The sequence below is a fragment of the Carcharodon carcharias genome, chromosome 21 (genome assembly GCF_017639515.1).
Source record: "Carcharodon carcharias isolate sCarCar2 chromosome 21, sCarCar2.pri, whole genome shotgun sequence".
NCBI lineage: Eukaryota > Metazoa > Chordata > Chondrichthyes > Lamniformes > Lamnidae > Carcharodon > Carcharodon carcharias.
The window spans coordinates 26,415,176-26,436,988 of record NC_054487.1 but is presented as its reverse complement, the minus strand read 5'-3'; the positions used below and the strand labels follow the sequence as shown (position 1 = coordinate 26,436,988).

The following is a 21,813-nucleotide window of genomic DNA, read 5'->3' as shown; positions in this document are numbered from 1 at the left end:
GTTCCAGATGAACCAACAGTTGTACACCCAGAACTTCCACAGGTGAAAAAGAAAGTCCTGATAATATATTCATTGGACCATGACCTCTACAAGAATGTGGTCCTGGCGTTTGCAGAGTTCCTAATGACTGCCTGTGGTACCAAAGTAACTTTAGATCTTTTAGAGATTAACAAGATTGCGGAAGTCGGACACATCAATTGGCTCACATTGCACAAAAATGAGTCAGACAAAGTTATAATTTTATGCTCCCGTGGGACAGGATTGAAATGGGAAGCCATGCTGCGGGTTGGACAGAATCAGATTTTGCTGAGAAGTGATGAACGCTCACCAATGCGTGACATGTTCACTCCCGCCATGAACCTGATTTTGCCAGACTTTAAACGGCCAGCTTCGTTTGGGAAGTACATTGTTGCATATTTTGATGACATCAGCAGTGAAGAAGACATACCTGATCCATTTAATGTTGGTGTGAAGTATAAGCTGATGAAGCAGTTTGAGGAAATACACTTCCGAGTGCAAGACTTGGAGAAATATGAACCAGGAAAAACTTACCGTGTGGCAGGAATAACAATGGATGATTACCATGAACATCCATCTGGTAAAACATTGAAAGATGCAGTTCAAAAGTTCAAGTTGTTGCAAATGGAGCAGCCGGACTGGTTTGAGAAAGAATGTATCATCTCTCCAGACGAAGCAGGGGTTGAACCAAACTGGAATGAAGAACCTTGTGATCTCCTATCAATTAGTCAAAATGTTGTGCGTTACAAGCCCCTTGATGATATGCCCTGCACAGTGAATGAAGTGTACATGGCCACATCGAGCAATGAGGCACTTATCAAGCATCCAGTGGGATTTGAGCATAGAGTCCAAGATATAAGTTTGTCTCAAAATGTAATTGAAGTAGACTGCAATGAGGCACAAGTGCTAAATCCAGTATATACCCTGGAACCATTGTACAGCATGTCATTATCTGGCTGTAGTCAGAATGAGTTAAACTGTCCCAACTTTGAGCTCCCTAAGGCAGAAGAGGAACCACTCTTGGAAAAGGATTGGATATTGAGGAATGATGTCATAGATTTTCCTCTGCAAAGTTGTGAAGGTGACATTACAGTGAATGAAATTGGTGTGCATTCAGGAGGTGACCAAGTCTCATGTATTTCTCATGATGTAAAGAAGAAACTGGAAGAGTTTCAGCAGATGCTATTTCTTCAGGGTTTAATGTCTTCACAGGACTCAACCAGACTCTCTCATTTGCAAAGTGAGGTTATTGGATATCCACAATCTCTCTCTCTTGAGAAAGAAGAGAATGTAGCTTCAGACCAAGGCTATAGCTCCAAGCAGTCATTCTCAGTGGGTGAAGTCCCGTCAGGTGTGAGCATTTCTTCTGAAGCACTAGATGAATTACAAATTCTGCAGGTAGCTTTACTTAATGAAAGCATGAGTAACTGAATAGAAGGTGAACGTATGCTGCAAAATTGCACAATGTTGTGACTTATAGACAAGCTACCTTAATGACTCAGAACAGTAAATATTAGCAGAGTTGTGTGGATGAGGCAAGTCCAATGAACTTTTCCTGCCCTCCCTTTCTTAAGTTGTGTGTCACATGTGAAATCAACATGTAAGCCATCAGGTAAATAATTTAAAACAGAAGTGATTTAAATTGCTCATCATGTTTGCACACTACTTATCACTCTCTAAGACAAATGTAGAAATGAAATTGACTAAATTGACTTGTTAAAATCTGTGACCAAAACTGGATTCAGAATAAAATCTGAGTACAAATCTGATTATGTAAAAGGATTCACTCTGAATTTCAGCCCAATTAATCTCTGTGAAGGACAACAAAGGGCACTAAAGCATTATTAATCAAGGTAATTCCAAGCTTGTAAGTTTAAGGTATTGTTAGCTTTTTTTTAAAACATACATCCATGTAATATACATCCAAATCAATCTCCAGATGCCAAAGTTGTTTTTCCTGATAAAGTTAGTGGTGCACGTGCATCTCGTGGCACCCGGCTCACATTCATTTAAAGGTAGCGTACAGGCTTTGTGCAGTTGTGTCTGAGGTAAACGGGTTTTCTTCTTGAACCCTTTGGCACAAGGGAAGGGAGCAAGAGAATGGCAACTTGGAGACCCAGGACTGGCAAGGGTAAGTCAGTTGTAGGGCGGAGTGAATCATGGAGGAGTTGAAGAAGAATACAAGAGAGATGAGAGGGTGGGGTCAGGGCATGGAGGAGAGAAGTCAGAAGAACCTGCCTCGTGGGGGTGATGGGAGCAATTCATCAAGGTAAGAAAATGAGGGACCCAAAGGGCAGTGTCAGCACTATCCACTTGTGATTCATCTCTGGCAGAGTCCTTATAGGGCTTTGAGTTCACCTACAACATTTCAATTATCCCTGCTGAGGGTGATTTTGGACAATTCCCTTTACAGTGCAAAGTCTGGTTGAGCCTGCAAGTTCAGCACGTCCCATGGAGTGACGACTACAACACTGGACATTAACATGAACATTCAATAAAGGGTGAATGCAAAAATACAACATTGTTTCTTCCACAATAAAGAAATGTCGCTGACTCCTCTGTAATCACCAATGCATGCCAACCATGAGGCACACCAGTTCATTTATCTCTCTGATTAAGCTAGTCTCAACCAATAATGATGATGCTCATATGAATAAAGTGAAACCAATGTAATGTGGATTATTTACAAGTGAAATTTAAATTTAAAAAACACATGCCATCTTTATGCTCTCAATAAGTCTTATGTTAATGGCAATGGAGTTGGGCAATAAAGCCGTGGCTGTGATGAACAGCCTCCCTGTTTATCCAGGAGGCTGTTTTATAGCCTGCCCGTACCTGTACATTGTCTGTTGACGGTGGATTTCACCACTGAAAAGCTTCTCCCACAGCGTGATCGCACTTGTCTCCCAAGCACACAGCTGGCACTTCAAATTTTCATTGGAATCTCTTGGAAGCCAGCAAAAAGCAAGATTGTGGAAGTGGCGCCTACTTCCTGTTGCACCATCAGGAATGGCACACCACAGTTAAAATTCTGCCCTGTTTTTGTTGGAGGGATGAGGAAGAGTGGTGATGGGAATTACTTGATCTGAACAGAGCTGTTGAGGGGATTTCAGTAAATGTATGATAATACAATATTAGTCATGCTGTGGACTGTTCCTGTTTATAATGTACAATGAAAACTCATTATTAGCATTAGACATGCTCACTAATTTGTATCATGTCAATAAATTTCTTAATTTGATGTTTCAATTTTTATGTCTTAGAACACAGAAGATGCTGTTAGGTAGACACAGTAAGACCCTCATATATTTTAGTAGTGAGGGTTGATGGATGAGTAATTACCTGAGCAAACAGGCAGAGCTTTGGTTTAATACCTCATCTGAAAGATCGTACTTTTGACAGTGCAGTCCTCTTATTTTATGTTATGATATCTGGGAGTTCTCTAGTATATTCTCTTGTTGCTTATTAGGATAAACATTTAATTAGAAAACCATATCTGGTTAAAAACTACTCCCCTACAACCCCATACAATCTAAATACATATTTGTTTTGTTATACTTCTGCATTAACCTAGGGAATCATTATGAGTTCCAGGTGTGGATAACATTAAGAAAGTAGAGGAAATAGTAGCGGACATAAAGTATGGGTAATATCACAAATTAAATTAAAAGCACAGCAAAAATAAGAGGAGCAAAGTGTAGCTGTGGCAATACAAAGGGTCATCTGTCATGAGGATATTAATATATATAACGTTATTGGAAGCTATTTTAAAGTGGACTTCTATGTCCCTGGGTGAGTGGGTGTGTGGCTTAATTGGATTAAAGCCAGCTAGCCTGGGTGCTTTGATGTACAGTAGTCTTGAGATGTTAAACAGTAAGGTAAAGGGGACATTTACATTTTGTTGAATAAACCATTCAAGACTGGGGATGAAATCTTGCACCTAGCTAGGAGACACCAAGTAATATGTTTATATTACTAATAAAATTGGTACTATGGAAGGGGTTTTATTGTTAGAAGAGGTGGAGTTCAAAGAGCCTGGTGATACAATGAGAATTTGTATTCAAAGAGAAGGCTAGATATATAAAGAAGAGTTTTGTGTGTGGAAGTTGGAGGCATGTAAGATCTAAGCCTGTAAGCCTACCACTGTGTCTGTGGAGGAACAAATTGAAAGGGACCTCATTTTGAATTTGTAAGATAAAATGTGCTTTGCCTGGTGTCTGTTTAAGTCTATGGGTTATTGTTGCCTTGGGGAAGATTACCTGGAAATGATTAATTTGGGGATTTGTTTAATAGTTATTATGGTAGTAATTTGTAGATGTGTATGTGTTTAATTTCTTATTAAAATTAATAAATGTTTAGTTTAATTGATATAACAAACCTCTGGAGGCTTGGTTTCATTTCTGAATTCAGAGTTGCACCTCAAACATATCAATTGAAAATATAGGGGTTATAACAGTTGTTTAAAGTTTCCCTCTGGAATTTTAATTAACTCAGCACTTACCAACTGCTGTGTCGTTTTACACTGGCCTTGGTCTAATAAGGAAATGCGATACGTAGGGGTGGATTGTTCCTTAGTTCAGGATAGGGATGGGCTGGGATGGGGGAAATCAGCATCTTGGCCAGAATTATTAGACCAAGGCCAGTGTAAAATATGCCACTTTGTATTGCCACAGCTGTGCTGATAACAGCTCCAACAGAAGAAAAACAAATCAGGTCAGGGGCCATTAGACTGAAAGTTGGGAGTACTTCCAATACACTCGAAGGATGAGCCAGAGGTTCAGCCCAGGGGGTGAAGGTACTTGTGAGCATGACTTTTATCCAAGTCATAAATGGGGTAATAAAACTCTCAATTATGCCTTGCAAATTACTGCTCATACTATAATATGTCAAGTTTCACTCGTGCTGAATAAAGTTAGATCCTCCATAGCAATATGCCACTGTCATGACAGCAGATCGCAGCCTGAATTACTTACGGACATATTGAACATTTTTAAGGAAAATATTTTTTTAAAAGCCCCACAAGCAAAAGCTGGCTGGGAATGTAAAGTAACCTCTTACTGGGAAATTATGGATTACACTTGACTGACTTTTTGAGAGAGAACAGAATATCGCACCTAAAAAGTGTCAAGGCCTACTTCAGACAGAGATACTTGAAAGGGACAGATGCACTGCAAAAGGCTGAACTCTAATCTCCTGTGGTTTCAGAGCCAATGAAGATTGATTACCATTTCAGCAGGAACCATCTCCTGTTGAGTTATATCTCAGAATGTGGAAATGGTCTGAGTTGAAAGAAAGCAGATTCTGGGTGAAAGATATGTTTTTTCCCTTCCAGGAATACACAAGAAAATGGGTTTAAAAGCCACCTGCAAACCTGGTCTGTTCTGGTGTGCTAGTGTGTGCTGTGAAGCTTGCAGGTTAAAAAAAAGTCTCCCTTGCTGGGGACAAGACAGTCAGCAAAGCAACAATTAAAAAGGAAACACGACAACTTCATCAGGACCTGCAGAACCAAGTGTCTCCAAACCAACTGTCCAACTGCCAAAGTCAGCTCTACCAGAATTAGCCAACTTCACAGCCGCAATGTTTCACCTTCAAATTCCTCATGGACAAGCCAAAGACTGATGGTATACATTTTCTAACTTTTATTTTTGGACTCAATTTTTGCATTTCTAATCTGTGCATATGTGTGTTGTGTTTTTATTATTTTTTCTCAATTTTTAGGAACTAATAAACTTACACTTTCTTTGACTCAAGAAAGCCTGATTAAATTGGCTTGTTCTAAAACATGAAAATATTTGGACTGGGAAAAGGTATCCACGAGGGAAGGGATCCTTTTTAAATTAATCTTGTTGCGACCAACCAAGGGGGTTGAATAAAGAAGGGGAGGCAATTCATCCCTCCTCACCTAGGAACATAACAATTCGGGATATCTCGTCTGGAAATTAGAGAGGTGCAAGAACTAAAGAGTAATGATAATGGAAATGGTAATAGTCTAAAGGACAGAGAGAGGGTATAAGCAAGAACAAAAACATCAATGCTGAGTAAAGGGAGGTGCTAGTCATAAACCAGTTAAGTGATCATTTGGGGCATTAGTAGGTTGTTATAACTGGACTCAGTTGCACTATACAATTACTTCTGTGGACAATGAATAACATGATTTAGGCTTGTACACGATGAATGGCCATTTGGGACACAGCATCCATGGAACCATACCACAGCATGAATCTGACTTCAGGAAAGTCAGGAAACCAATACCAGCCAGGATAAATCTAATAAATGCATCAACAGACAGTTGCTGCTTTTTGTGCTTGGTAGAGCGCCAACAATCTTGCCTCAAAGGTAAGTTACTGGGTTCAAACCACATAGTCTAGATTATATGCTCAAATTTGACAGATAAGAAAATGTCAGCAGAAAACTAATAGCCAATGATTCGACAAGTGTCCTGTAACAAAAACAGAATTACCTGGAAAAACTCAGCAGGTCTGGCAGCATTGGTGGAGAAGAAAAGAGTTGACGTTTCGAGTCCTCATGACCCTTCGACAGAACTTGAGTTCGAGTCCAAGAAAGAGCTGAAATATAAGCTGGTTTAAGGTGTGTGTGTGTGTGGGGTGGGGGAGGGGGGGTGCGGAGAGAGAGAGAGAAGTGAAGGAGGTTGGTGTGGTTGTAGGGACAAACAAGCAGTGATAGAAGCAGATCATCAAAAGATGTCACCAACAATAGAACAAAACACATAGGTGTTAAAGTTGGTGATATTATCTAAACGAATGTGCTAATTAAAAATGGATGGTAGGGCACTAAACGTATAGCTCTAGTGGGGGTGGGGAGAGCATTAAAGATTTTAAAATATTTAAAAATAATGGAAATAAGTGGGAAAAGAAAAATCTATATAATTTATTGGAAACTAAAAGGAAGGGGGAAACAGAAAGGGGGTGGGGATGGGGGAGGGAGCTCAAGACCTAAAGTTGTTGATTTCAATATTCAGTCCGGAAGGCTCCTTGAAGAAGTTCTGTTCTTCTCTGTGACAAGATTTCCGTATCTCTCTTTTGCCTTGTTCACCTTCATTGCTTTCCATTTCCCTCCTGGTGTTTGACAAGGTGTTTACTAAAACCCGCTTTCACAGCCATATCTCCTTTCTCAGTGACTGTCTCTGTCTCCGACTTACCCCACGTGGATTTCAACTGAAATTCCACCCTCATGTTTCGAACCCACCCAGGATTACAGGTATTTCCGGGACATAAAACGTTTCTCGGACTGCTGTTCCCGTCACATTCTGAAATCCACACTCAGTGCCATGCGCCGCCATATGAACAGACTCGACCTCTCCCTCCAGCAGCACTGCCGCACCCTTTTTCAAAGCTGCGCGTGCCCCCAGTTTCATTTTATTCTTCGGCTCATCCGACGCCTCAACAAGAAACTTTTTCTCTTTTTCTCAAGTGCTAAGGAACGCAAGCTCCAACAACTCATCGACACCAACACCCATCTAGGACCCTCCACCCCTGCCTGTCCCTCCGTCCCCACCCCATCTTCCAATCCCAGCCTCAGCCGTGTATTCACTATACCCCCTGACCTTCCCCTCTCCGATGCTGAACGTTCAGTGCTCAGCAAAGGATTTAGTTTCATACCCTTACGCCCTCACCTCAATGAATTTCGGGCTCGGCACGATGCTGAACTCTTCTTCCGCCGTCTTCGTCTCTGGGCTCACTTCTTTGGGCAGGAGTCCTCTCCCCATTCAACGGATCCTTTCACCCACCTCCAATATTCTCCCTCCACCTGGACCCCTCCCTCTGGATTCTTACCTTCTCTTGATCTTTTCATTGAGAACTGTCGGCGCGACATTAGTCGTCTCAATTTCTCTGCTCCTCTCACCCATTCTAACCTGTCTCTCTCTGAACTTACTGCACTCCATTCTCTCAGGTCCAACCCTGACATTGTCATCAAACCCGCTGTCAAGGGTGGTGCTGTTGTTGTCTGGCTCACTGACCTCTACATCGCGGAGGCTGAGCGTCAACTCACAGACACTTCCTCCTACCTCTCCCTGGACCATGACCCCACCACTGAACATCAAGCCATTGTTTCCAAGACTGTCATTGACCTCATCTCCTCTGGGGATCTTCCTCCCGCAGCTTCCAACCTGATAGTCGCCCAACCTCGGACGGCCCGCTTCTATCTCCTACCCAAAATCCACAAACAGAACTGCCCCGGTAGACCGATCGTCTCAACTTGCTCCTGCCCCACAGAACTCATTTCTCGTTATCTTGACTCCCTTCTCTCTCCCCTTGTCCAGTCCCTTCCCACCTACATCCGTAATTCCTCTGACACCTTACATCACATCAACAATTTCCAGTTCCCTGGCCCCAACCGCTTCCTCTTCACCATGGATGTCCAATCCCTCTACACCTCCATCCCCCACCAGGATGGTCTGAGGGCCCTTAGCTTCTTCCTCGAACAGAGGCCCGAACAATCCCCATCCACCACTACTCTCCTCCGTCTGACTGAACTTGTTCTCATGCTGAACAATTTCTCCTTCAACTCCTCTCACTTCCTCCAAATAAAAGGTGTGGCTATGGGTACCCGCATGGGCCCCAGCTATGCCTGTCTCTTTATGGGGTATGTGGAACATTCCTTGTTCCAGTCCTACTCCGGCCCCCTTTCACAACTCTTTCTCCGGTACATCGATGATTACTTCGGGTGCCGCTTCATGCTCTCGTCGGGACTTGGAAAAATTTATTAATTTTGCTTCCAATCTCCACCCCTCCATCATTTTCACATGGTCCATCTCTGACACTTCCCTTCCCTTCCTTGACCTCTCTGTCTCAATCTCTGGTGATAGACTGTCCACAATATCCATTACAAACCCACCGACTCCCACAGCAACCTCGACTACAGCTCCTCACACCCCGCTTCCTGTAAGGACTCCATCCCATTCTCTCAGTTCCTTCGCCTCCGTCGCATCTGTTCCGATGATGCTACCTTCAAAAACAGTTCCTCTGACATGTCCTCCTTCTTCCTTAACCGAGGTTTTCCACCCACGGTTGTTGACAGGGCCCTCAACTGGGTCCGGCCCATCTCCCGCGCATCCACCCTCACGCCTTCTCCCTCCCAGAAACATGATAGAGTCCCCCTTGTCCTCACTTATCACCCCACCGGCCTCCGCATTCAAAGGATCATCCTCCGCCATTTCCGCCAACTCCAGCATGATGCCACCACCAAACACATCTTCCCTTCACCCCCCCTATCAGCATTCCGTAGGGATTGCTCCCTCCGGGACACCCTGGTCCACTCCTCCATCACCCCCTACTCCTCAACCCCCTCCTATGGCACCACCCCATGCCCACGCAAAAGATGCAACACCTGCCCCTTCACTTCCTCTCTCCTCACCGTCCAAGGGCCCAAACACTCCTTTCAAGTGAAGCAGCATTTCACTTGCATTTCCCCCAACTTAGTCTACTGCATTCGTTGCTCCCGATGTGCTCTCCTCTACATTGGAGCGACCAAACGTAAACTGGGTGACCGCTTTGCAGAACACCTGCGGTCTGTCCGCAAGAATGACCCAAACCTCCCTGTCGCTTGCCATTTTAACACTCCACCCTGCTCTCTTGCCCACATGTCTGTCCTTGGCTTGCTGCATAGTTCCAGTGAAGCCCAACGCAAACTGGAGGAACAACACCTCATCTTCCGACTAGGCACTTTACAGCCTTCCGGACTGAATATTGAATTCAACAACTTTAGGTCTTGAGCTCCCTCCCCCATCCCCACCCCCTTTCTGTTTCCCCCTTCCTTTTTTTTTCCAATAAATTATATAGATTTTTCTTTTCCCACCTATTTCCATTATTTTTAAATATTTTAATATCTTTTATGCTCTCCCCACCCCCACTAGAGCTATACCTTTAGTGCCCTACCATCCATTCTTAATTAGCACATTCGTTTAGATAATATCACCAACTTTAACACCTATGTGTTGTTTTGTTCTATTGTTGGTGACATCTTTTGATGATCTGCTTCTATCACTGCTTGTTTGTCCCTACAACCATACCAACCCCCTCCACTTCTCTCTCTCTCTCTCCGCACACCGCCACCCCCCCCCCCCCCACCACCCCCCCCACACCTTAAACCAGCTTGTATTTCAACTCTTTCTTGGACTCGAACTCAAGTTCTGTCGAAGGGTCATGAGGACTCGAAACGTCAACTCTTTTCTTCTCCGCCGATGCTGCCAGACCTGCTGAGTTTTTCCAGGTAATTCCGTTTCTGTTTTGGATTTCCAGCATCCACGGTTTTTTTATTTTTAACAAAGTTTGTTTCCCCTGGCTGGGGCATCTAGAACACAATGGAACAATCTCAGGATAAGGAATAAACATTTAGAACTGAGATTAGAAATTTATTCACTCAAAGAATTAAGAATCTTTGGAATTCTCTACCCCAGTGGGTTGTGGAGGTTGCATTGTTGAGTACATTTAAGGCTGAGATAGCCATGGATGTATTGAATGGTGAAGTAAGCTTAAGGGGATGTACAGTCTACTCCTGTTCCTATTTCTTATGTTCTTAATTGACTGCAACAGGACACAGGCTAACAGAATGGGCAGACAAGTGGCAGATAGAATTTAATACAGAGAAGTATAAGCTGGTGCATTTTGGCAGAAGGGATAGGGAGAAGCAATACTGACTTAATGGGATTGTTCTAAAGAGTGTGCAGTGACAAGGGGACCTAGGGGTTCATATGCATAGATTTTTGAAGGTGGCATGAGAGACTGGTTAACAACGCATATGGCATCCTGAGCTTCATAACTTGAGCTATTGGGTGAAAAAGCAGGGAAGTTATGCGGAACCTTTGTAAACCTTTATAGGCCACAACTTCTTCCAGTTCTGGTCACCATACTTTAGGAAGGATGTGAGGCTCCTCGAGAAGGTGCAGAGGAGCTTTACCAGAATGGTTCCAGGGATGAAGGAGTTTAGCTACAAAGTTAGGCCGGAGAAGCTGAAATTGTTCTCCTTGGAGTAAGGGAAGTTGAGGGGAAATCTGATAGAGGTGTACAAGATTATGACAGATTAAGATAAAGTAGACAACAAAGCTGTTCCCATTAACTGATGGTACATGACTGGAGGACACAGATTTAAGGTTTTGGACAAGAGATGCAGGGTGAATGAAAGGAAGACCATTTTTATATATTGAGTGGTAATGGAATTTGCTGCCCACAAGTATGGTGGAAGTGGAGATGAACAATGATTTCAAAAAGAAATTGAATTGGCAATTAAGGGAAATAAGCCTGCAGGGCACTGCTCTACACAGAGCTGGCATGGACTCAATGAGCCAAATGGCCTTCTGTGCTGTAATGACTCTCTAACATTGGTTCCAGTTGAGCTACAACCCAGTTGGCTTGCATAGGTTCCACCTCTCCAGAACTAATCTCAAACTCCCAGGATTCTAAAGTCCACCCTCCTGCACAATCCCTCACACCATACATTCATCTGAGTTATCCTCCTATTTCTATGCTCAGTTTTTGAGGTCCTGCTTGCTAGTCTCTTTCCTAGCTCTCTCACATCTGTTTGCATGACCTTATTCCTCTTCCTACCTACTGTGTTACCAATATGCACCATGACCTCTGGCTGTTCACCCTCCCCTGTCAGAGTGCTCAGCAGCCATTTAGTAGCACCCATGGCTCTGTCACCAGGGAGACAACGTACCATGCAGGATTCACATCTGCGGCAGCAGAAATGCCCGTCTGGTCCCATAACTATAGAACCTCTTATCACTACTGTTTTCCCAATTTTTCTCCTGCCCCTGTGCACAGCTGTGTCACCCATGCCATGGACTTGGCTCTGGTTGCACTCTCGAGAGGAACCATCATCATGGCCAGCATTCAGAACTGAATGCTGGTTAGAGACCAAGATGCACTTGGTATTTCTGAACTCCCTATTTGGTCCACTGCAAATGCCTGGTGTCACCCATTCCCTCTCAGCTTGCACACCTTAAGCTCCAAGGTGACCACATCCATAGCTGTAAGTCTCATGGAAGCACCACAGTGATGCGAGCTGCTGCTTAAGTGTGGAAACCTGTTGCTTGAGCTGCTCCAGCTGGTGACACTTGTACATATGGGTGGCCAGGATGCAGGGTGCTGGAGTTTCCACACGGAACAGGATGTACATTCCATGAGGCTTCGATGTTAATTATATTGTTAGGGCAGACAGGTGAAGGTATTGTTTAATTAAGTACTTGGAGCACATATAAATAGGGGATAGTTAGCCCCGACTGCCCCTCCTCAGCAGCAACGTTCATGACCAGGTGGTCCTGGAGAGGGAACACGCAGTTTCCACTGGTATATTTGAGACCAGCCAGCATGAAATCATGGTCGGGGGCTGATCACACTCGACGGTCCATTTCCCAATCGGTCCTGGGCCTGCCGATCGTGTGTGCCCGCAAGGGTAAAATTCTGTCCTATATCCAGTGGTTCCCCTTATATGTTCTGCTAGTCACATCCTCAAAAAACTCCAACAGGTTTCTAAAACATGAGTTTCCTTTCATAAATCCATGCTGACTCAGTCCAATCCTACCATTACTTTTAAGTGTCCATTTATCGCATCTTTTGTAGGAGAATCTAGCATTTTTCATACAACTGATATCAGGCTAACAGGTGTGTTATTCCCCCTTTTCTCTCTCCCTCCTTTCTTAAATAGTGGGGGTCACAATTGCTACTTTCCAATCTGTACAAGCCATTCCAGAACCTATAGGATTTTGGAAGATGATCTTCTTTCAGTCCCATTATTTTTTCTAGTACTACCTTTTAGCTAATACTAATTTCTCATTCCTGCTAGTCCCTTGGTGCTCTAGTATTTCTGAGAGGTTTTTTTGTATTTTCCCCCATAATGTCAGGGGTGATCGGAGGTGTGGGGGGAGTCCCATAGGAGACAGTCATCCGAAGTTTAAGATTTAAACTGCATTTTTGGATGGTTTCCCAGCACAGGGCAATTGTCCAAAGGAAGTGTGCACTGGGAACTGCCAAGAGAGATTCCCCAGTGCATCTTTGGGGTACCTCCACCCCCAAATCTGATACAGGGGAGCTCGAAGGTTACAGCTCTAGATCTAAAATATCCCATTCCCTATTTGGTTCCTCTATTCTAGAAAGCCATCTTGTATACATCTTAGGTATTCGTCCTCCCCAAATTAATGTTAATTTGATTTACTCAGTCTATATATAGGTTCAAGTCTCATGATTACTGTATTACCCTTAATTCATGCACCTCAAATTTCCTATTTATACCATGCCTGACATCAATACTACAGGTTGAATGAATAACTCCTACCAATGTTTGCTGTTCCATGTTGTTTCTTAGCTCCACCCAAATTGATTCTACATCTTAGTCTTCTGATTGAAGATCCTCTCTCACTAAGGTACTGATTTCACCCTTTATTAACAGTGCTATCCCACCTCCTTTGCCTTTTTACCTATCCTTCCTAAATATCAAATACTTTCAGTTCCCAGCCTGAACCCGGTCACCCTGCAGCCACATCTCCATAATGGCAATTAGATCATACCTGTTTACTTCAATTTGTGCCATCAGTTCATCTACCTTGTTGTGAATGCTCCATGAATTCATGTAGAGTGCCTTTAATTTTACCTTTTTAACATTTTCCATATTTTGACCCCATTTGATGGTGGCCTTTGTTTCCACTGCCTTCCAATTTTGCTTATTACTTTTTCTTCCTATCAAAACCAGCTTTGTTTCTCTCCTATCTCAATTCCCTCTCTGGTTTCCCATGCCCCTGCCAAGCTAGTTTAAATCCTCCCCTACAGCACTAGCAAATCTCTCTGTGAGGATCTTGGTCCCAGTCCTGCTAAAGTGTAATTCATCTTCCTTGTACAGGCCCCACCTGCCCCAAGACAAGTCCCAGTCCCTCATAAATCTAAAGCCCTTGCTCCTTCACCACTTCTCCAGCCACACATTCACCTACTCTATCTTCCTATATCTGTACTCACTAACAGGTGGCACTGGGAGTAATCCTGAGATTATTACCTTTGAAGTCCTGCTTTTTAAGCTCTTTCCTAGATCTCTAAAATCTGCTTTCAGGAGCTCATTACTCTTTCTAATTATGCCATTGGTACCAACGTGGGCCAAGACCTCTAGCTGTTCACCCTCTCCCTGCAGCCACCCAGTGACATCCTTGGCCTGGCACCAGGGAGGAAACATACCATCCTGGGGTCAAGTCTATGGCTGCAGAAATGCTGTCTATTCCCCTAACTATTGAATCTCCTACCACTTCTGCTGTTCCACTCTTCTTCCTCCCAACCTGTGCAGCTGAGCCACCTGTGGTGCCACAGACTTGGCTCTGGCTGCACTCTTATGAGGAATCATCACCCTCACTTGTATCCAAAGCAAAAAAATGGTTATTGAGCATGATGGACTCAGGAGACTCCTGCACTACCTGCCTGATCCTCCTAGGCTGTCTGGCGGTCACCCATTCCCTCTCTGCTGCACTCCCTAAATCTATACTGTGATCACCTCCCTAAACATGCTATCCACATAATTCTCAGCCTCGCAGATGCACCACAGTTACTCCAGCTACCGGTCAAATTCTGAAGTCCAGAGCTCAAATTTCTGCAGCTGGTGACCCTTCCTGCACAGGTGATTATCTAGGTCATGGGAAGCATCCATAACTTTCCATATGCCACAGGATGCCCATTCCATGTGGCTGAGCTGCCCTTCCATGCTTTAACTTTGCTTCACTTGCCTTAACTTTATTTTACTTTGCCTTAACTTTACTTTCCTTCTGCTTGAATCTCTTAATTAATTTTAAGTAGCTGTCTCTACTTAAAAAACATTTCTAACTGTACATTTTCTTAAAGTTTCCAGCTATTCACAGACACTCCTTAACAGCAGTTACTCACCAATCAATCAGCTATAGTTTCCTGTGCTGTCACTGCTTGGTTTACTTTTCAAACACAGTCAGCTCCTGAAAGCTCCTGATTGGGGGTGTTCTCACACATGTCAGGTTCCTCTCCACTCCCTGAAGCTAAGTGAAGGCCCCAAGTCTCACCCTCCGTTTATCTGCTCCCGATTACAGGTTCTCCGTTGTTGGTCTGGTTCCTCTATGCTCCTGAAGTTAAGTGAAAGCCCCCAACCTCATCCTCTATTTATACATTCTGATTAGAGGAGCTCCCACGCAGGTCCAGTTCCTCTCCACACCCTGAAGGACTGTTACAGCCTACAACCACCTGTAGCTGCATTTCTCTTGAGCCATGGTGGATTTTCGAGTCAGTGAAAGCTTTGCACTTATGTTCAGTTAGGTCATGTATCTCTTGGTCATTGTCATCAAACCAGTGACCAGGTTTCCTTGTAGAGACAAAGGACATCTTCGCTAGTTATTATGGTGGGCTTTAGGGTCGACCAAGCATTATGGACACACTGTGACTCCTCGTGGGTGAACGTTGGGAGGTTGACAGTGAGATACTGAGTGGGAAGGACCACTTTGATAGGATCTTTGAGGCCTTCAATGTTCACTTTCTAGTGGCATTGCTCCTGTTGCTGCCGCTGTTTGGGGGCCAGGGTGAAAGAGACGGTAGATCAGATAGGATGATGATCAGTCCAGCAGTCATCAGTGCCTGTCATGGTGCAGGTGATGTAGACATTATAAGAATTTGGGCTGATTAAAATTTAGGTCTGCTGGTATCTTTAGTCAATTTAGCTTTTTATCCCAAATTCACAACCTGTACAGGTCTCGCTGAGTTGACCCAAAAGGTACAATCAAGTGATGGAGACAATCAGGAGTAGTGAATCAAAATAGAATTTATTAAGCAAGAATGGTCAATATAATTAACAAATGACAGTGAAGGGAGCTAGGATATTCTTATCCCCCTGAGATTCCTCTGTTGTTGACAGCATAGGTGAGATCTTTGTCTTTGTCCTGATTCGAGCTGTATCTCAAGAGAGTTATCACCATGGTGATGCTGTTTCATCAATGTCTTGAAACCTTTACTAGTTATCCCAAATTCTGCAGATCTTTATGCAATATTTGAACTTGAAAATAAATTGTTTAAAATGACTTATTCTATATTCTTAAATGATCAATATGTTAGAAAACTAAAATAAAAGCAAAATATTGTGGATGGTAGAAATCTGAAATTAGAACAGAAAATGCTGGAAAAACTTAGCAGGGCTGGCAGCATCTGTGGAGAGAGAAACAGGGTTAACGTTTTGAGACGGAATGACTCCTCTTCAGAGATAAAGAGAGGTAAAAATGTGATGCATTTTATACTGTTTAAGAGGGGGTGGAGCTGGTGGAGCAAAATAGAAGGTCAGGGATATGTGGGAGCTCAGGACTGATTGACAAAGCTGTCATGAACACAGGACAAAAGGAGTGTTAATGGCAGTGTTAAAGACTAAATAAGGTGCTGATATTGGCATAAAGATGTATTAATAGCAAGACAAGGGTAAGCGCTATGTGAAAACAAAACAAAAGAACAAGTGACAGATGACATCATGGGGTGGGGGGGTGGGGTTTGGGGAAAAATAATTGATTTAAAATAGGGGTCAAGATGAAGGAGAGAGTTCATGGTCTGAAGTTGTTGAACAATGTTAAGTCCAGAAGGCTGCAAAGTGCCTAATCGGAAGATGAGGTGCTGTTCTTCCAGTTACGTTATCTGCCGATTAGGCACTTTACAGCCTTCTGGGCTTAACATTGAGCTCAACAACTTCAGACTATGGACTGCCTCCTTCATCTTGACTCCTTTTTTAACCCAAGTTTTTTTCCTGAACCCCCACCTCATCCTACGGGGCTATCTGTCACTTGTTCTGCTATTAACGCATTCTGGTATCTTACCTTTATGCCACTATCAGCACCTTCTTTGGTCTTTAATACTCCCTTTGTCTTGTGTCCACGACATCTTTGTCAAATCTTTCCTGAGCTCCCACCTATCCCTGACATTCTATTTTACTCCACCTGCTTCACCACACCGCACCCACCCACCCCCCTTCCACACACCACACCACACCCCCCCACCCCACCACCACCACCAACAGCACCGCACCCCCCCCACTCAATGGTATAAAATCCACCACATTTCTACCTCTCTTCAGCTGTGAAGAGGAGATATATGGACTCGAAATGTTAACTCTGTTTCTCTCTCCACAGATGCTGCCAGGCCTATTGAGTTTTTCCAGAATTTTCTGTATTTATTATGATGTTAGAAAACTATTATAATTAAAAGATACATGTGTTGGTACTAGCCTTTATCACTGTAGAAAGGAATTCATGCTGAGATTTCTTAGGAGGCCTTGAGTGTGAGTCTGTAACACTTCAGAAAAGCAGACAAGCTAACTCTTATTAGCAAGACAATTCTTCACACAGTACTGACAACCTTGAGTCTCACAACTGCATATTGCTAGCAGCCTGATCAATTACCTGTCACAGCAGGCAGGAACTTAAGTTGGTCTATTTAAGATGTGGTTAGTATGAGATCCCAAAATGCTAGTCCTAATCAATGTAAGATCCTAAGATTAGTAGATTATTGAAATCTTACAACATCTCTGTGATCCCTTGCACAAACAATGACATGGTCAAGCAAGTACCAGTGTTACGGCCATGGATGTCGCCATGAGGTTTTGTGCTCCTCTTGCTGACAGAACAAGGTGTTGCTTATGACAAAGTCATGTTCATCAGTAGGAGAACTCCGTTGGAGTTGGCTTTCCTTACTCCTTCCTTGCCTATTACATTCTTACAGAAATTTGCAAATTCCTGACTCTGGCGTTGAAATCTCTGAGATGATCAGTTTGTCACATGCAGGGAGTTGGGCTAGGGATTGCTCAGTGTTGGTGTAGGATCCATCCTTGGTCTCATCAGTTGCCTCAAGTATAGGAGCGTCTGTGCTGATGACAGTGGCATGCTGATTCTTGGTTGAGGTGAGCCAGCTGTCATGAGGCACTCGCTTATCTCACAGTGGGGAGGGCGGGTCACTGAGGCACCAGACAAGCTTATTTTTGATGGTGAAGCCCACCCCGTAGATATACTATTCCTCATCTGGAAGACACTGCCAGAAAATGGTGTACCCTCTGGCTTATTCCTTCAGTTGGCCTTCACCTGCATGTTGTGACTCACTCAGGGCAGCAATGTCAATGCCAAGGTACCTGAGCTCCCCAGCGATGATGGCAGTGCAGCACTCAGGTCTGTCGCTGTTGGGGTTGTCCATGAGTGCCCTGACGTTCCAGGTGCCATGCTTCAGTTTGACAAGTGGAAGATACTGGTGTGTGATTTTTTTTTTAAGGTGGGGTGGTCATCACATGCTGACCACAACATGGTCTCTGCAGAGCAGGGCCTTGGTCCAATGGCAAGGGCTTCAGAGGCAATTGGAGGCCAGGCTGTATTGTGAGACATTACTGTGTTAGGTGTGTGCGTGATCATATGCCCATGTGTATGTGGCCTGTGGCAAGCAACAGGCTGAAGCTGAAAAGACATCAGTTGAGCCAATAGCCAGATACAGACTCAGCAGAAGAGTGAAGCCTCACAATCATTGCAGTGGTGGTAGAAGGGCATTGGACTGACCTGAATAAATTGAATTGCAGAGACAACAAGGACTACCTCACAGATTTTCTAGGCAGTACACTCAGCCCGCATAGACACAGTTCTCCCAAGCAGAATTCCAGTCCCTTTCCTTCAAAGACTCAGCAGATTCTTCATATTAAGGGATTCACAGCGTTTCACCCAAGCAGTCTTACTTATACGGTGCACTTCTTTCTGGAGCCTTCTCCACACTCAGCTCCCATTGGTCATAATAGCATGGATCTGTCAGAACAGCCTTTACCTTCAAACTGTGTGACTGATTCGGAGCACTCAACCACTCAGAAGCGAAAGAATCAGCAGCATCAGTCCTAAACATGCTTTCAACCACTCAGGAATCCAGCTCCACAACTTGGCTTGCTGATCACCTTCTGGTCTCCCTCTCATCTACTTTCTTTTTGTGTCCGGCCAGATGGCCACTGTTTCTTAAATTACTTCCTATTGGAATGCACCTAGGTCAAGGGTCACCAGATCACATGGACCAGTATTTCCCTTCACAAATGATACAAACTCTTAAAAGTCATTTTTAAACATTTTTAGAAACAATTACAGATTCCACAAACACCTTAAAGTAATGACAAATTTTCCTTACTCTTACTGCTTCTAGGTCAAAGGGCATCACATAGATAGGAGCAAAACACAGAAATCACCTGGTTTAATTTTCATCAAGCCAAATACTTCTGTATAATGGAAAACATAATGGATAGGTAGCACAGATTGTAAAGCACAATTATTTATTATGCTTAGGAGCTCAGAAATTTCAAATTCCACCAAAATTTGATTAAACCATGTCCGTCATGTTAAATGGAAAGGCAAGCTTCCGATTATTCCAACTAATTTTGTCACTTTCTTGTTCCAGATGAGTCATAAATTCACAGTGGGAGAAAAGCCACAATACCAAGCATTGTTTACATATGTTGCAGATCAAACCACCACAATTTACATCATGCTGTTCCTTTGTAACCAAACAAAGAACATTGTTTCATGAAGACTTTCCTGTTGATCACAACTTTATGTAATTATTGCATCTTCATTCCTTCCTTTGTTACTGAATCATTGCTCACACCAGTATCTTGTTCCCGTTAACTTTCATATAAAGCCCAGGAGAACCCAAGTTGAAATCAAGAAAAACGCATTTCACAGGGTGGCTAGGCCATCATTTATTGCCCATCCCTAATTGTCCTTGAGAAGGTGGTGATGAGCCACAGCCTTGAAACACTGCAGTCCATATGGTGTAGGTATACCAGTAATGCTGTTAGGAAGGGAGTGCTAGGACCAGCGACAGTGAATGACCAGCGATATAACTCCAAGTCAGGATGGGCTGTGATTTGTAGGGAAGCTTGCAGGTGGGTGGTGTTCCCATCTATCTGCTGCCCTTGTCCTTCTAGGTGATAGAGGTCACGGGTTTGGAAGGTGCAATCGAAGGAGTCTTGGTGAGTTGCTACAGTGCATCTTGTAGATGTTACACACTGCTGCCACTGTGCATTAGTGATGGAGGTAGTGAATGTTTAAAGTGGTGGATGGGGTGCCAATCAAACGGACTACTTTGTCCTGACTAGTCTCAAACTTCTTGATTGTTATTGGAGCTGTACTCATCCAGGCAAATGGAGAGTATTCCATCACTCTCCTGACTTGTACGTTGTGGATGATGGACAGTTTTGGGGAGTCAAGAGATGAGTTACTCACTGCAGAATTCCTAGCTTTTGACCTACTGTTGTAACCACAGTGTTTATATGGCTTTTCCAGTACAGTTTCTGTTCAATAATAACCTCCAGTGTGTCAACAGAGAGGAATTCAGTAATGGTAATGCTACTAAAAGTCATGGGGAGATGGTTAGAATCTCTCATGTTGGAGACAGTCATTGCCTGGCACTTGTGTGGCAAGAATGTTACTTGCCATGTATCAGCCCAGGCCTGAATATTGTCCAGGCCTTGCTGCAAATGGACAGGGACTGCTTCAGGATCTGAGGGATCGTGAATGATGCTGAACACTATGCAATCATCAGTGAACATCCCCACTTCTGACCTTATGATTGAGGGAAGGTCATTGATGACTCAGCTGAAGATAGCTGGGCACAGGACACTACCCTGACGAACTCCTGCAGTGGTGTTCTGGAACTGAGATGATTGACCTCCTACAACCACTACCATCTTTCTTTGTGCTAGCTATGACTCCAACCAGTGAAGAGCTTCCCCCCTCATTCTCATTGACTCCAGTTTTGCTAGGGCTCCTTGATGTCACACTCAGTCAAATGCTGCCTTGATGTCAAGGGCAGTCACTCTCAACATAAAGGTAAAATACTGTGGATGCTGGAAATCTGAAACAAAAAAACAAAAAATGCTAGAAAAACTCAGCAGGTCTGACAGCATCTGTGGAGAGAAAGACAGAGTTAATGTTTCGAGTTCGTATGACTCTTCTTAAGAACTAAAGGGAAGTAGAGATGTGGTGAAATATATTTCATCACATTTCTACTTCCCTTTAGCTCTGAAGAAGGGTCAAACAGACTCGAGACATTAACTTTGTCTTTCTCTCCACAGATGCTGTCAGACCTGCTGAGTTTTTCTAGCATTTTTTGTTTTAGTTACAGTCAATCTCAACTCAGCTTGAGTTCAGCTCTTTTGTCAGTGTTTGAATCAAGGCTGTAATGAGGTCAGGAGTTGAGCGGCCCTGGCAGAACCCAAACTGAGCATCAGTTAACAGGTTATTGCTAAGCAAGTGCCACTTGATAGCACTGTTAATGACCCTTTCCAACACTTTGCTGATTTTCTAGAGTAGACTGATGGTGCAGTAACTGGTTGGGTTGGATTTGTCCTGCTTTTCGTATACAGGACATACCTGGGCAATTTTCCACATAGCCAGGTAGAAATCAGTGTTGCAGCTGTACTGGAGCAGGTTCGCCAGGGGTGCTGCTAGTTCTGGAGCAGAAGTCTTAAGTACTATTGCTGGACTGTTGTCAGGGCCCATAGCCTTTTCAGTATCCAGTGCCTTCAGCCATTTCTTGATATCATATATAGTGAATCAAATTGGCTGAAAATTGGCATCTGTGAAGCTGGGGACATCATCCACTTGACACTTCTGACTGAAGATTGTCACAAGTGCTCCAGCCTTGTCTCTAGCATTGATGTGCTGGGCTCCCCCATCATTGAGGATGGGGACATTTGTGCAGCCTCCTTGGATTGGATATAGCAGGACTGCAGAGCTTAGATCCATAGGCTGTGGGATCGCTTAGCACTGTCTATTGCAAGGTACTTCAG

At 43.7% G+C, this 21,813-nt stretch overlaps 2 protein-coding genes across 2 annotated transcripts in view; one reads left to right on the top strand and one right to left on the bottom strand.

Annotated features, from left to right (window-relative positions):
• il17ra1a (interleukin 17 receptor A1a) overlaps positions 1 to 3,259 on the top strand; it is a 64,068-nt gene extending 60,809 nt beyond the window's left edge. Inside the window, exon 13 of the mRNA XM_041215701.1 lies at positions 8 to 3,259. Coding sequence (XP_041071635.1) covers positions 8 to 1,449 — 1,442 coding nt within the window. The 3' untranslated portion in view covers positions 1,450 to 3,259. The remainder of the gene's footprint in view (positions 1 to 7) is intronic.
• Positions 1 to 21,813, bottom strand: part of tmem121b (transmembrane protein 121B) — an 86,802-nt gene that overhangs the window by 52,080 nt on the left and 12,909 nt on the right. The window lies entirely within an intron of this gene.